Raw genomic sequence first — 12,933 nt, 5'->3', positions numbered from 1 at the left:
GAGGGTGGTGGTGCTCGTGGTGCTTGGGGGGCTTATCCTAATTCAATCTCTCCCAAAGCAGACCAGCCTGAATTCAATGTACCAGCACAACTCCCATTAGGTGCCATCCCCTCCCACCCTCAGCTGAATCTCAAGCAGGGACCAGTGGCCAAATACATCTGGTCTTGCCTTATCTTGCCCTTCCTGGGGGCTGAATTAGGGTTGTTGTTAGGCTGTTGCTCACAGCTCATTGATGGAAGCAAATCAAATTCTCCCTTTTCTCACAAGGGGGAAATGGCCCTTCCTGGCAGAGCCAGCTGCACTGAAGAGGGAAAGGAGGGAGGGATGCAGAGGCTCACCCTGCAGGTCTGGACCCTGGAAAGGCTCAGGCTGTGACCTCCAGCCCTTCTTGATGGGGCTGGCACCTCATGAGTCCTCCCCAGTGCCAGGAATGGATGGCTCAGCCCAGCAGGAATCCTGGCTCTGGGGAAGGCTGAGAGGTGCTCTGGGACACTCAGGTGAGGCAGGGGGTCCTGGGTGGGGAGAACAGAGGGGCACCCTCACCCCAGCACACTCCTGTGCTCAGGGGCACCTCGTCCTCACTGGGCTACCCACAGCCACAGACATTCAGGGGTGACTTGTTGGGTGAAGGGATGCCTCTGCCATGGGCAGAGCAGCTGGGTTACCCATGGGGGAGAAAGGCTGGGTGCACACAGTTTATTAGAGCTCTGGTTAAGCAAAAGAGTCCCCCAGCAAAGGCGAGGAAAAGAAAAAAGGCCACAGTTTCACCTGAAGCAGGTTTGGGTTTTTCCCACTCCCGTGGTAGCTGGATGGGTCCAAATGCAAAGCAGGTTTTCTCAGGGGTCTCTAACCCCATGCAAAGGTGCACGGACCAGCAAGGACCAGCACTGGCCCTCGAGCACACCAACAGGTCTGTACAACACACACAACACTTGTTGAGGGAGACCCAACGCAGCCGTGGCAGAGTGGGAGGGTGGGCAGGCACCAGTGGCAGTGGCACGAAGGTGACATGAAGAATGGCTGCAGTGTCAAACCAGGTGGTCCTCAGGAACATCACAGCCCCAGGCAGGCAGAGCCAAGCCTGGACACGCTTTTCCCCACAATTTCTCACAGTTCACTCCCCTCTGCCATGCACCCATCCCAGCAGCTCATGCTCTGCTCTGTCTCTTCCTGCCCTGGCTTTGTGCAAGCTTTGGCCACAGCTACTGGCAGCTCTAGGTCCCTCCTGGGGACTGGAAACTGCCAAGCACCATGGCCTGGTAAGCCACGGGGTGCACCCAGGCTCCAGGAACCTTGGGTAGGACATGGCTCTGGAGCATGGTGGCAGAGCTTTCCCAGGAGAAACAGCCTCTGGACAAGGCTGCAGGGAGCCCTGGAGCTCCCTCCTCCTCCTCCTCCTCCTCCTCCTCCTCCCTTCAGCTAGCCACTGCCCAGCTGATGCTGCAGCCATTCCCGGGCTCTGTGCTCCATCTCCAGCCGGCAGCCCAGCCGGTCCTGGCGATGGGCTGAGCGTGTCTCAGCCGCCTCAGGTGGTTTTCAGCTTGAGCACCTTGGAGAGCGGCTCCCTGGCGCTGGAGTAGAGCAGGTAGGAGCCCTCAGCGGTGTGAAACGCCTCCCAGTCCCTGCAGCCCACCGTGGGGAGGTGGTGGGCTGCCACGAAGCCCTCGTAGCCTTGCCACCTGCACAGGGAAGGCAGTTAGCTCCTGGGGTGGGCACCTGGGAAAGGCAGGGAGCTGAGCCCTGGGGCTGCCATCTCCAGCTCCCTGCTGTGGCTCAGGGTGGGATGTCCCTCAGCGGGGCTTCCCATGCCTGCCTGAAAGCAGGGAGCAGTCCTACCCCTGCTCCCTGGGCAGGTGCAGCAGGCTGTGGCCGTGCAGGGTGGTTCCTGCCGGAGCAGCCCCCAGCCTGGCCTCTGCAGTACCTGTAGATGATGCTGTTCACAGAGAAGGTGAAGCCATCGAAGGAGTTGGCCACCACCAGGAAAGAGTCGTCTCCCACTGAGAAGAACTCCCAGTCCAGGGCACTGGGGATGGAATGAGCAGAGGGACAGATGAGATTAACCCTGTGTGGCCACCCCACCCCCCCAGTCTCTGACACCCTGAGCACTCACAGAAAACCCTGCTCTTCCCAGGCTGTTCCTGAAAGAAATCCACCCTCATTCCCAAATCTAGCCTTCTCCCAGCTCCCACTGGGACTTGGTGCCAAGGAGCCATCAGCCATCACCCTCCCCACCAGTCTCAGTCCCTGGGAGTGTGAAGCCTGCAGGAGCCCTCCAGGAGACAAGCAAGTGTAGTTTTAAACCGAAAGAGGAGAGGCCCTGGCACAGCTGCAGCCATCCCATCCCTGGAAGAGTCCAAAGCCAGGCTGGACAGGGCTTGGAGCAACCTGGGCTAGTGGAAGGTGTCCCTGCCCATGGCAGGGGTGGAATGAGATGGGCTTTAAGGTCCCTTCCCACCCAAACCATTCTGGGATTCTGGAGACCTTTGCGTTGCTCAGGGGAAGGACACAGACCAAGGAGCACCCTGAATCCTTGCACAGGTACCTGTAGGTGAGAAGGTCCTGGAATTTAACAAACATCTGGGCCGTGATGTTCAGCTCATAGATGGAGGAGTTGATGGCATAGAAGTTGGAGGGTGCTGGCATCCCACTGTCATAGCTGTGGCTGTTGGCAACAGCCAGGAAGACTCTGTCCCCAATGTGGAAAACCTCCCAGTCAGCTGCACCAAATGTCTGTGGGGAAGGAGGCCGTGAGAAGCTGGATGTGGCTGCCCTGTCTAAACACAGAGGGGGGACTGAGGAGCAGTGGCCAAGCCTTACCAGGATAGACTGGAAGAGCTGGAAAGAGCCACTGAGCCAGATGTAGATGTGTGAGTAGATCTTAGTGGACGTGCCATTGAATGTGTTAGCTACAGCCAGGAAGGAATATGGTCCGATGGTGAAGAATTCCCAGTCGTAGGCTCCAGAGGTAGGAATGGTCTGGTTAGTTTCAAACAGCCCTGTCCTGGGGTTCCACCTGTATATCACACTGTCTATATTGTGGTTGTTCCCTGGGAGAGACAGATGTGCACCATGAGGGGAAGGAATTCCTGCTTTGTGTAGGGGACAAGACCCCAAAACAGGCTCAGCTGCGTTAATGTTTGCCAGCAGGTCACGAGGCTGTTTGCAAATGACCTGTTGCTCCCCAAGAAGTAGCCAAAGAGATTCTACAGCCTCCATCCCTACCTAGTGTCTCCATTCCTAGAGCCTCCATCCCATGGAACACACCAACAGCTTGTCCCAAGTGCACAGCAGCAGCTTTGTGGCAGCCCTGGCAGAGGAGGGACAGGCAGGGACTTTATCCCCACACAAGCTGCACTCCCTGCCAGCATCACAGGGTGGACAAGCTCTGCTGGCTGTCTCACAGTCCCAGCTGTGTCCCTATGCCACAGCACATGTCACAGTTGAGACAGCCACCATACACAGACCGTCACCACACAATTTCAGAAAGCTTCAGCCCATACTCACCACAAACTGTGTGCCTACATCCCTGGGCTTCCCCCTGCCCTAAAGCACGTGCTCCATCAGCTCCTGGGCTCAGCTCGAGCATCTCCACCTCATACCTGTGTGGGACCCAGCAGGCTTTAAATCTGCATTGCAACAGGGACTTGGGTAAAGAAAGGCTGCAGGAAAAGTGGGAATGGCCACATGGATAAGTGGCAGCTCCTCAGAGACTGAACCTCCAGTCCCCATGAAGGGAACCATCCCCAGTCTGGCTTGGCCATGATGGTCTCAACCCCCGTGTGATGTGCATGGCTGGCAAACTGCCACAAGGGAAGGTCTCACCCAGCTGGCCCTGACGGAGTCCAACAGGTGACACAGGGACTGTCCAGCCCAGCCCACAGGTGCCCACGCAGCCTGGTGCCAGCTCTGAGCCTGGTGCCAGAGGCACTGATGCCCCCTGAGCCAGCTCTGATGGCAGGGAAGGAGCCACTGGCTCATCTGAGCCCAGCTGGGAGCATCCCGCAGAGCCAGGGCTGTGCTGTCAACCAGGGCTGCACATCCCAGCCCAGAACAACTCCCTGGGGAGGGGAAGGAGGCTGGATCGTGTCTGCAGGGTATCCAGGGAGGGAGCTCAGCTGGCTCTCACTCAGTTTCCTGTGTGCCCACAAAGCTGAGGATCTGGCTTCACAAAAGGCTCCACCCGTGGCACTAGCAGGTTACACAGTATTGGGGATAAAATTGAAAATAAGCAGAAAGACACAGCACAGACACCATCCCCACTCCTGTCCTTGTCCCCTGCAGCCTGTGACTGTGTCACCCCCTTGCTCAAAAGCTTTTCTCTCCTCTCAAGGCATTGGGTGGCCTGGGGAACCCAGGTGTGCTCAGCTCCCCTGAGCAAGCACGGGGAGCCTGCCATGCTCAAAAGCTTTTCTCTCCTCTCAAGGCATTGGGTGGCCTGGGGAACCCCGGGCGTGCTCAGCTCCCCTGAGAAAGCATGGGGAGCCTGCTGTGAGCAGGGCACTGCCAGGGCCCCAGACACCGCCCTGCAGGGAGCACTGAGGGCTGGGTACCTTCTCTGTGGTTGACCACAGCAAGAAAAGCCTCTCCCTCGATGACAAAGGCCTCCCAGTCCCTGGCGCTGTGCGTGCTGATCCGCTGGTACGCGATGAACTTGGCTTTCCTGCGGCTCCACTTGAATATCACTGAGAACTCCTGACCCCTCTCATCCTGCTCAAAATTCGCCACTGCCAGGAAGATCTGGGAAAGGAAAAGCCAGGATGGCTTGGGTTTCTCCTCTCAAAGCAGCACGGACAAGAAAACACAGGGGGAGGTGGGATGGAGGTGGCTGGTGTGGCCCTGGCTGGGGTCCTTGAGCTGTCCCCAAGCAACACAAAGTGGGGACAGGGACCCAGTGGCCTGTGGGGGTCCTAGTGGATGGCAGGGGCACAACTGGCAGCCAGCAGCTCTTAGACAAGGTGGGGGAGAGCTGAGCTGTCTGCACTCGCCCTCCAGCCCCAGGAATGGGGAGCATGGACATGAAATGCACAGGGGAAGGAGGGAGGTTCAGCTGACAAACCCCCCTGTGAGTAAAGGTGTCAGAACAAAAAAAAGGCAGGTATGATAATGATAACAATGGCAATAATGATAACAATTCCCTGAGACAAAACTCTGGTTTTCCAGACCAAGAAACCCCTGTGAGAGTGTAAGAGACAAGAGTGGTGCAGCAGAGGTGGCCAAGTGCACGGCAGGGAGCACACCCAAGCTCTGTCATGCTGTGCCACCCCAGTGTCCTTCAGATGGAGCAGCAGAGATCACGCTCCAGTTTGGGCCACAAAGAGGCACAGAGCCACAGCCCACAAAGAGGAAAGAGTCAGTGGGGGTGTCTCCTGCCTCCTGGCCTGTACAGCACCAGGGCTTTGTGCTGCCAAGGAGCAGCCACCCCCAAGGACAGGGCTGTGCCGGGCTGTCCCCCTGTCCCTCCACAAAAGGTGAACCCCAGCTCTGCTCTCTCTGCAAGCACCAGTCCAAGGAGCCCCTTTGTGGCATTTCCAGAAACAGCTTCAGTGGGAAGAGAAAACCCTGGGGACAAAGCCAGAATGGGTCACGACAGAGGGGGAGCAATCCCAGCTTCCCTAGGAATCCTGCACAGAGCTGGCTCTCAGCAGATGGCTTTCCTGGGTTCATCCAAAGGGATAATTAGCTTCCCAGGGAGAGGATCCAGGCAAATCCTCTGCTCAAGCCCCAAGGCACATTGCCCAGGGGAGAAGAGGTAGCTCTGAATTCCTGGAATAATTAAAAAGCAGGAGAGTTTTAAAATGCAGCAGGTTGGACTCAGTGGGTCTCAAGAGGGAACTGCAGGCCCTGATGGCTCTTGAAGACCACAGGCAGATCTCTGAGATGCAGTTACCTGCATTCTCTAAACCACACCCAAGCCTCCAGGCTTCAGAGAATCCCGTGTTGAGCCCCTGCAATTTAATGTACTGAAACACGGGGGCACCTTCCTGGCAGCCTCACCTTCTTCCCAATGGTGAAATACTTGCAGGACTGAGCTTGGTGGGTGGGGATGTTCTGGTAGTGCACAAACTTGCCCTCAGTCCACCTGTAGATGGCCGAGCCCGGGGGCGTGAGCCGGTTGGCCATGGCTGCAAAGAGCCCCAGCCTGGGGATGCTGAACACCTCAATGCCCATCGTCTCCGAGTTGGTCACCAGGTTCTGGTACTCCTCCACGTAGTCCAGCCTGTGTTGGACTGGCAGCCCACCAAAAAAAAAAGAGGGGTGAGGTTAAAACCAGGTGGTTTTAGCTGGAGAGGGGCCCCACGAGGGCTCTGCTGCTGTGCACAGCTTTGAAGGTCCTGGTGCCACTGGGGGTGAAGGGCCAGGCCAAGGGGTGGTAAGAGGCTGACTGCAGCACATCCAGCCCCACCCAGCCCTGCCTGTTCTCCAGCAGAGAGCACAGCTGTGTCCTTTGGGAGCTGGAAAGCACCCCATGGCATGGATTTTGGTCACTTTGATATATTTATCCTCAAGAGAACAGGGAGAAGATGACAGCAGGAGAGGTTAGGGAAGACTAAGACAGAATTCATGCCAGAAATTGGAGCAGAAAGCTCCAGAGTGGCCCTGATAGCAGATGGATGGGCACTGGAAGGGACAAACGGCAGAAGGGGCAGTGTTGGTGGCACCAAGGGGCACAGGTCAGTAAGACCCTGGATGAGCTCTCCTTGAGGAAATAGGGACACCGTGCAATCCTGATGGCTTCCAGAGATAGGGAAGGATAGGGGGTCACTGCTAGCTGCTGTGGGGGACAAATGGCTCATCCAAACCCACCCTGTGGGTATTGGCAGAAGAAATATGCTGGGAGAGGAGGGAAGGGAAGGACAGCTCAGTTAGGAACATATCCCATCCTCCATGTCCTCTCCAGGGATCCTGGGTAGACAGCCTGGAGTGAGTGAGAGCGCCAGTGGATGAAATCCACGTCATTGTTGAAGAACACCCATCCATCCCAGGCTCTGATTGCCTTTCCCACCTTGGTGCTCCCACTGTTTTCCCTACAAAGTGTTCCACCAGAGCCCAGATGACACTGAGACCTGTGTCTGCCACCGTCCCAATCACACCCAGTATTTCTGGCTGCTGTTGGGTCTCCTTGTTTCCCCTTATCCATCCCACAAATGCTTCAGCACTGGGGCAGCACCCCAACACCCCGAGCATGGCTCTCGTGGGGTGAGCTGTCCTGCTCAGACAGGTCAGGAGCTCATCCTGCCCACAAAATTCCCAGGAGGGACAGATAATGTGGAGAAGGTGGAGGGACCACAGAGGCATTTAAATCCAGAGGTGCTCTGGAAGTGCCATGGGCATTGAGAGCAAAGCAAGGCCTGGCCAAGCAGAGCAGAGAGAGGGGGACACCCCAGTCCCTCACTGCTGCTGATTCCCATCCCAAAGCGGCCTCAAGGGCAAATCCCAGCTCCTGCTCTGCTGCAAGGGTCTCCTTCCCTCCCCCAGAGTGCCAGCACCTCCCCGGGGTACCTTCCAGCATGGAGAGCCAGGTGCTGCCGTTGCAGAGGTACAGCCCTCGGCGGGAGGCGTTGAACCAGAACTGAGCCTTCTCCTGCTTGGAGCAGCGTGGCCGGGCCCCCAGGGTCACCTTCATGTCAGTCTCTGGGCATGGGGAGGAGCGAGGAGCCTCTCAGTGCACACAGGGAGGAGCAGGGAAGGGGCAAACGTCCTGCCCTCATCCTGATGGTGGGCATCAGGCAGTGGGGAAAATGGAATCCCAGCACAAATCTGGGGAGCCACAGACTGGGACAACTCTGTGTGTGGGGCTACTGACACGAGCCCAGGGACCCAGGCAGGGCCACCCTGTGTATTCAGGGAGATTTTGGACAGGGATCCCAACACACACATTGAGAAACAGAGAGTGCTGGCAACAGGAACACCCTCCTCCTCTCTGCTCCTGCTTCATTCCCAGCCCCCTGCCCAGACCCTTCCTCACAGAGGTGGAGGGGCCAGCAGAGCCCTGCCGTGGGCACTGACCGTAGGGGTATTTGAGCACCTCGTTGCTCACTGGCTTCGCAGGGACATCCTGGAGGACACTGGGGACAGAGAGTGTTGCTACTTTGAAGTTCACGGCGTGGCATATCCGGGGGGTGGCGTCGGCTCCCGGCAGCAGGACAAGCTGTCTCAGCAAGCCCTGGGAAAGTGGGAGCAGAGGTATGGAGACCAAGTCCCGCAGATCACAGAATGGGAATTACAGGCAATCCGTGCCTTGGATTTCCCGCCTGACTTCTGCTTGTTGCCCTCCCTCCCGGGATGCAGAAGTGCCCACGGGATTCATGCACATCTGTCAGACCCCAGATGCCCGGCTGGGGCAATCTCACAGCTGACGTAAGGGGCACGGGACTTGGAGCAGCTGCCTTGCAGTGCCTCCACATGGGAAGGACCCACAGCCTCCTCTCCCTCCTGTGCCGTGGCCCAGGCCCTGCCAGCATAAGGGGCTGAGAGAAGAGGGCTGTGGGTCGTTCCTCAGCCAGCCACGAGCACCCCGAGCCCGCCTGGGCACCCCGGGACAGCCACACCACGGGCACCTACCGTGAACACGCCTTTCCTCCTCCGCCTGTTGCCCAGGTAGAAGCTGGCTCTCCTCACCGACAGCGAGGCTGGAAATGGTGTCTCCACCACCCTGGGGATGGCCAGACAGGAGATTTCACACAAGAGCACAATTTCACAGCATCTTCTGCTGGCCAGAGGAGACGCTGGTGGAGGAACATCACCCTGCCCACTCTGCCGAGCCCCGCGGCGCTGCCCCAACCTACACATCCTTGGGGACGCTGCAGTCCACCGTCAAGGAGAAGGACTGGCCGGAGACAGCCAGGATGAGCGTGTGCCACTGGTTGTCGGAGAGGGACACGTTGGGGAAGGTGACGCGGGTCTGCCAGCCGCCGGCGCGCTCCTGGCTCCAGAAGAGGAAGTGGAGCTTGTCGGGGGCGTAGCGCAGCCCCACCAGGACGCTGGGGCTCTCCTCCACCATCAGCGTGAAGATGTACTCGTTCCTCTGCGGGAGGGCACGGGCTGGCACCTGCGGGGCCGTGCTGTGCCCGCACCGTGTCTGTACCGTGCCTGTAGCGTGCCCACACCGTGCCTGTACCGTGCCCACACCGTGCCCGTACCGTGCCATTACCGTGCCCTCTCCGTACCCGCATCGTGCCCGCTCCGTGCCTATACCGTGCCTGCTCCGTGCCTGCACCGTGTAAGAGGGGTGCCATTACCATGCCTGTATCGTGCCCGCACCGTGCCCGCACCGTGCCCTCTCCATACCCACACCGTGCCCACTCCGTGCCTGTACCGTGCCTGCTCCGTGCCTGCACCGTGTCTGTACCGTGCCATTACCATGCCTGTATCGTGCCCGCACCGTGCCCGCACCGTGCCCTCTCCATACCCACACCGTGCCCACTCCGTGCCTGTACCGTGCCTGCTCCGTGCCCGCACCGTGCCCGTACCGTGCCATTACGGTGCCCGGCCGGCCGCGCTCACCTTGGCGGGGCGGCGGAGCGCTCGCAGCGTGACGATGATGGAGAACTCCTCGGGGAAGCGGTCGCAGTGGATGAAGAGCCGCGAGGCGGGGAAGGCCAGGGCGCGGGGCCGGGATGCGGAGAGCTGCAGGCCGCGCACCCCCTGCGCCTGCGAGACCCGCACGCCGCGGGCCGGGGCCCCGGGCGGCACCGCCTCCGACAGCATGTCCAGCGGGCGCAGCTCTGTGCCGGGAGACAGCGCCGTGTTTTATCACCCTGTGGGATGGCGGTGTCCCGGCGCTGGCTGAGCAGCAGGACGGGCCCGTGCCTGGTGCAAGAACATCACCCCGTGCCCTGCTTCAGGGCCAGATTTGCCGCTCAGACACAAGGCTGGCATCTCCACCGCCACAGCAGGAACACCGAGTGTGCAGAGCCACCTCGCTGATGCAGCTCTGAGTGCTGACACTGGAGCTGGGAGATGCCACCCAGGCACCCTCGGGCTGCCAGCAGCTTCCTCGGGATGCACCTGCACCAGCGGCCGCAGCCAGGAGAGCAGGCAGGGCTGCGGTGCCACAGACTTGCTCTCAGGACAGCCACCCGTCCCCAAACCTGTCCACAGGGCAGTGGGGACAGCTCCACCCCTCCGGTCCCGTTCAGGCTCTCCCAGCCCAGCCCTAATTGCGCACACGCACACGCACTCTCCCAGCAGGCACCAAAACCACTCATTATAAATAATTACCCTCTCCCCAGAGAAGAGAACGCCGTGCCCAGCCCCAGGGCATCTCCCCGGTGAGAGCACCCAGCACAACAGCACCAGAAAGTGCCACCCCACGGAGCAATGCCAGGTCCAACATTGTGCCACAGTAAGGGCTGGAGCAGCTGTGGGGACTTCTCCTGGCCTTGGACCCTGCTGGCTTTATTTTTGAATGCTTTTGTGGCAGAGAAGGGAGATGCTGCCCAAGAGATGAAGCAGCACTTGGCTGCACTAAACATCCCTGATTCCATCCCACCCCGCTGAGACCTGGCTTTTAGCTCCAATTTGTACTAATAAATCCGGGCTGCTGGGGCACAGCGGGAGGGCTGGGAAGGAGGGAGCTGCGAGCAAGGCTGGGCTGTGTGTCTGAATCCAAACCAGCTGCGGAAGGGAAGCGCTTCCTCCAGACGCGCCTGGCCAGCCCAGCTCCAGGTGGGCAGAGCAAGGAGGAATCTGCTCATGTGGCTCCATCCAGACCAGAGCAGGGAGATGGTGAGGTCCTTCCCACCCTGGCAGCTCTGTGTGCCCCCTGCCCGCCCCACTGCTGGTTTAAGCTATTCCTAAAGCAAAGTCTTGGTGGGGGAGTTTTAACTGGAACAGCTTATTTCAGAAATGCATCACTCGGGCAACGGCCAGTTCCTGTTTTTCCCAGCAAAAAGTACAAGCTGAACTCAGGCTTGGATTTGCAGAGGGGTTTAGGAGCCCCCAGTTGCCCCTGAGATGCTGAGGATGAGCTGAGGGAGAACTCAGCTGGTGCTGGACGTTGTGGGCCAGGAAGGGGCCAAGTCCTAAAACCAAACCCAGATCCCTAAATCCAAAGGTCTGCCTCCCACAGCCATCACTGCTGAGGCTGGCAGAGCAGCTGGGGTGCTCCAGCCCAGCCTGGGCAGCACAGGTGGCATCAGGGGGCCTCGTGCTGGGGTCCCCAGGATGATGCTGGGGTCCCCAGGATGATGCTGGGGCCTCAGCACCCCCTGGATCCCTCCAGCCAAGGCTGCCTGGGGACAGCAGGGACATTCCCAGAGAGATTGGAGCACCTCGGGGAGGAGGCAGTGGGCAGAAACCCCCTAATCTCTCCCTGTTTTTCTTCTCACATCACCTGGGCTGTACAAAAAGCAAATACAATTGCCATCAAACTGGGACAAGCCCTAAGCACGCAGAGCCTGGGCCCGAGCGGCCCCAAAAGCTGAGCTCAGGCTTGGCTGCCCACACAGCACAGGCATGGGGATGGGATGGCAGAGCCAGGGCACGGGACCCTCCTTGGCTCGGGAAATGACACCGGAGCTGCCGGCTCCGGCCGGGAACGTGGGACGGAAACTTCTGCTGCCGGGGGGGTGCGGGTTGTGCCTGCCAGAGCACAGAAGAGCCCGGGCAGGAGGGACTTTCCAGGGGGACTTCATGGCTCTCTTGTCCTTTTTCCAGTCCATCCCCTGCCCCCAGCAGAGCCTGGGACCACGCTGGTGCCACAGGGACAGGCACAGCTCTCCCCACAGCTCCCAGAGGGCTGGTTGCTCCCCCGTTGGCCTTGTGGGGCGGCAGGCACAGGAATGACCCCGCACCCTGCCACCATCCATGGGTGCTGGTGCTGGCATGCAGCCCCCAGGCACCCCTGTCACTCGGGGCACTGAGCACAGAACAGCGGGCTGGGCTGCCAGCGAGAGCTGACCCACAGCGGGCGTGCCCCCCGAAACAGAGCACTCCCTCTGGGGTTTGCCAGCATCCCAGCCTTTGGAGCAGCCCCGTGCCACAGGTGAACACCCCTGGCCCCCTCCCTCGGCTCCTACCTGTGCAGTGCTGCCACGTCCTGCCTGCCCGGGTGAAGCCCCCGCCGCTGGCCCAGCGGAGCAGAACCACCCAGAGCAGCAGTGCCGCCGACATCGGGGGTCTGCCCTGGGGGCGTCCATCCACCGGGACCCCCCCGCTGTCCGCTCGGCCCTCCCGGCGCTGCTCGGCTCAGCGCCCCGGGGGCTCCGGCATGCTCTGCCCCGGGACCCCGGCACCGCTCCCGGGGCCGCGTCACCCCCGGCTGCTGAAGCCCGGCGCTGTGCCCATGCTCTGCGTGGGCATCGCCCCCGGGGGCACGGCCAGGGGGCTCCTGGGGGGCTCCCGGGCCGGCCGAAGAGGCAGTGCCGGCTCCAGCCTGCACACAGACATTTAAATGAGAGGTCGGTGGTGGGAGAGGAGGAGTCCCGGCTCCTCCGAGGGCTTTTATCTTTTGCCCAACCCTCTGGAAGGCGGCTTTGGGGAGGGATTTTTTAATAATTATTTTTTGCTTGCTTTCTTTGCTTCCTTTCATTTTTGGTGATTCATTTTTCTGGGCTCGCATGGGAGTAGGTGAGAGATTCACTTCTGCCCGGAGAGAACTGGGTGGGAGCCCTCCGGCCCCTAAATGCATTGGTTTTCAGCTTGTATTGGATGAGAGACCCTCTGACCCCTCTGGACCACTCCACCGTGGGCAGATCCCAAAAACTGCACATTTCTCCCCCACATTGCCCCAGGCAGGTGATGCACACCCCATGCCCCAAGCAAGGCTCCATCCCAAGGGCCAGCCACCAGACCCAGCCCTGCCACTAAAATGCCACCGATTCAGAAACCCTCCAGCTTCTGCTGCTCCAAGGGAAGCACCAGCAGTGGGAAAGCTCCCTGCACACAGTGAGCTCCGCTGGGCTCCACCAGCCACAGAACCAGGCTCTTCCA

At 59.9% G+C, this 12,933-nt stretch overlaps 1 protein-coding gene across 1 annotated transcript; it reads right to left on the bottom strand.

Annotated features, from left to right (window-relative positions):
• Positions 1-763: 763 nt before the first annotated feature.
• Positions 764-12,289, bottom strand: TSPEAR (thrombospondin type laminin G domain and EAR repeats). The gene is made up of 12 exons (XM_041486978.1): positions 12,021-12,289; positions 9,505-9,725; positions 8,787-9,025; positions 8,563-8,653; positions 8,008-8,164; positions 7,501-7,632; positions 5,995-6,227; positions 4,551-4,737; positions 2,818-3,047; positions 2,543-2,730; positions 1,922-2,023; positions 764-1,679 (listed from the first exon to the last, which is right to left on the bottom strand). The coding sequence occupies exons 1-12, from the start codon at positions 12,112-12,114 to the stop codon at positions 1,526-1,528; spliced, it is 2,028 nt and encodes a 675-aa protein (XP_041342912.1). The 5' UTR covers positions 12,115-12,289; the 3' UTR covers positions 764-1,525.
• Between the last annotated feature and the right edge of the window lie 644 nt (positions 12,290-12,933).

The sequence above is a fragment of the Pyrgilauda ruficollis genome, unplaced genomic scaffold (assembly GCF_017590135.1).
Source record: "Pyrgilauda ruficollis isolate IOZ18807 unplaced genomic scaffold, ASM1759013v1 scaffold79, whole genome shotgun sequence".
NCBI lineage: Eukaryota > Metazoa > Chordata > Aves > Passeriformes > Passeridae > Pyrgilauda > Pyrgilauda ruficollis.
This window is presented reverse-complemented; position numbering and strand designations above follow the sequence as displayed.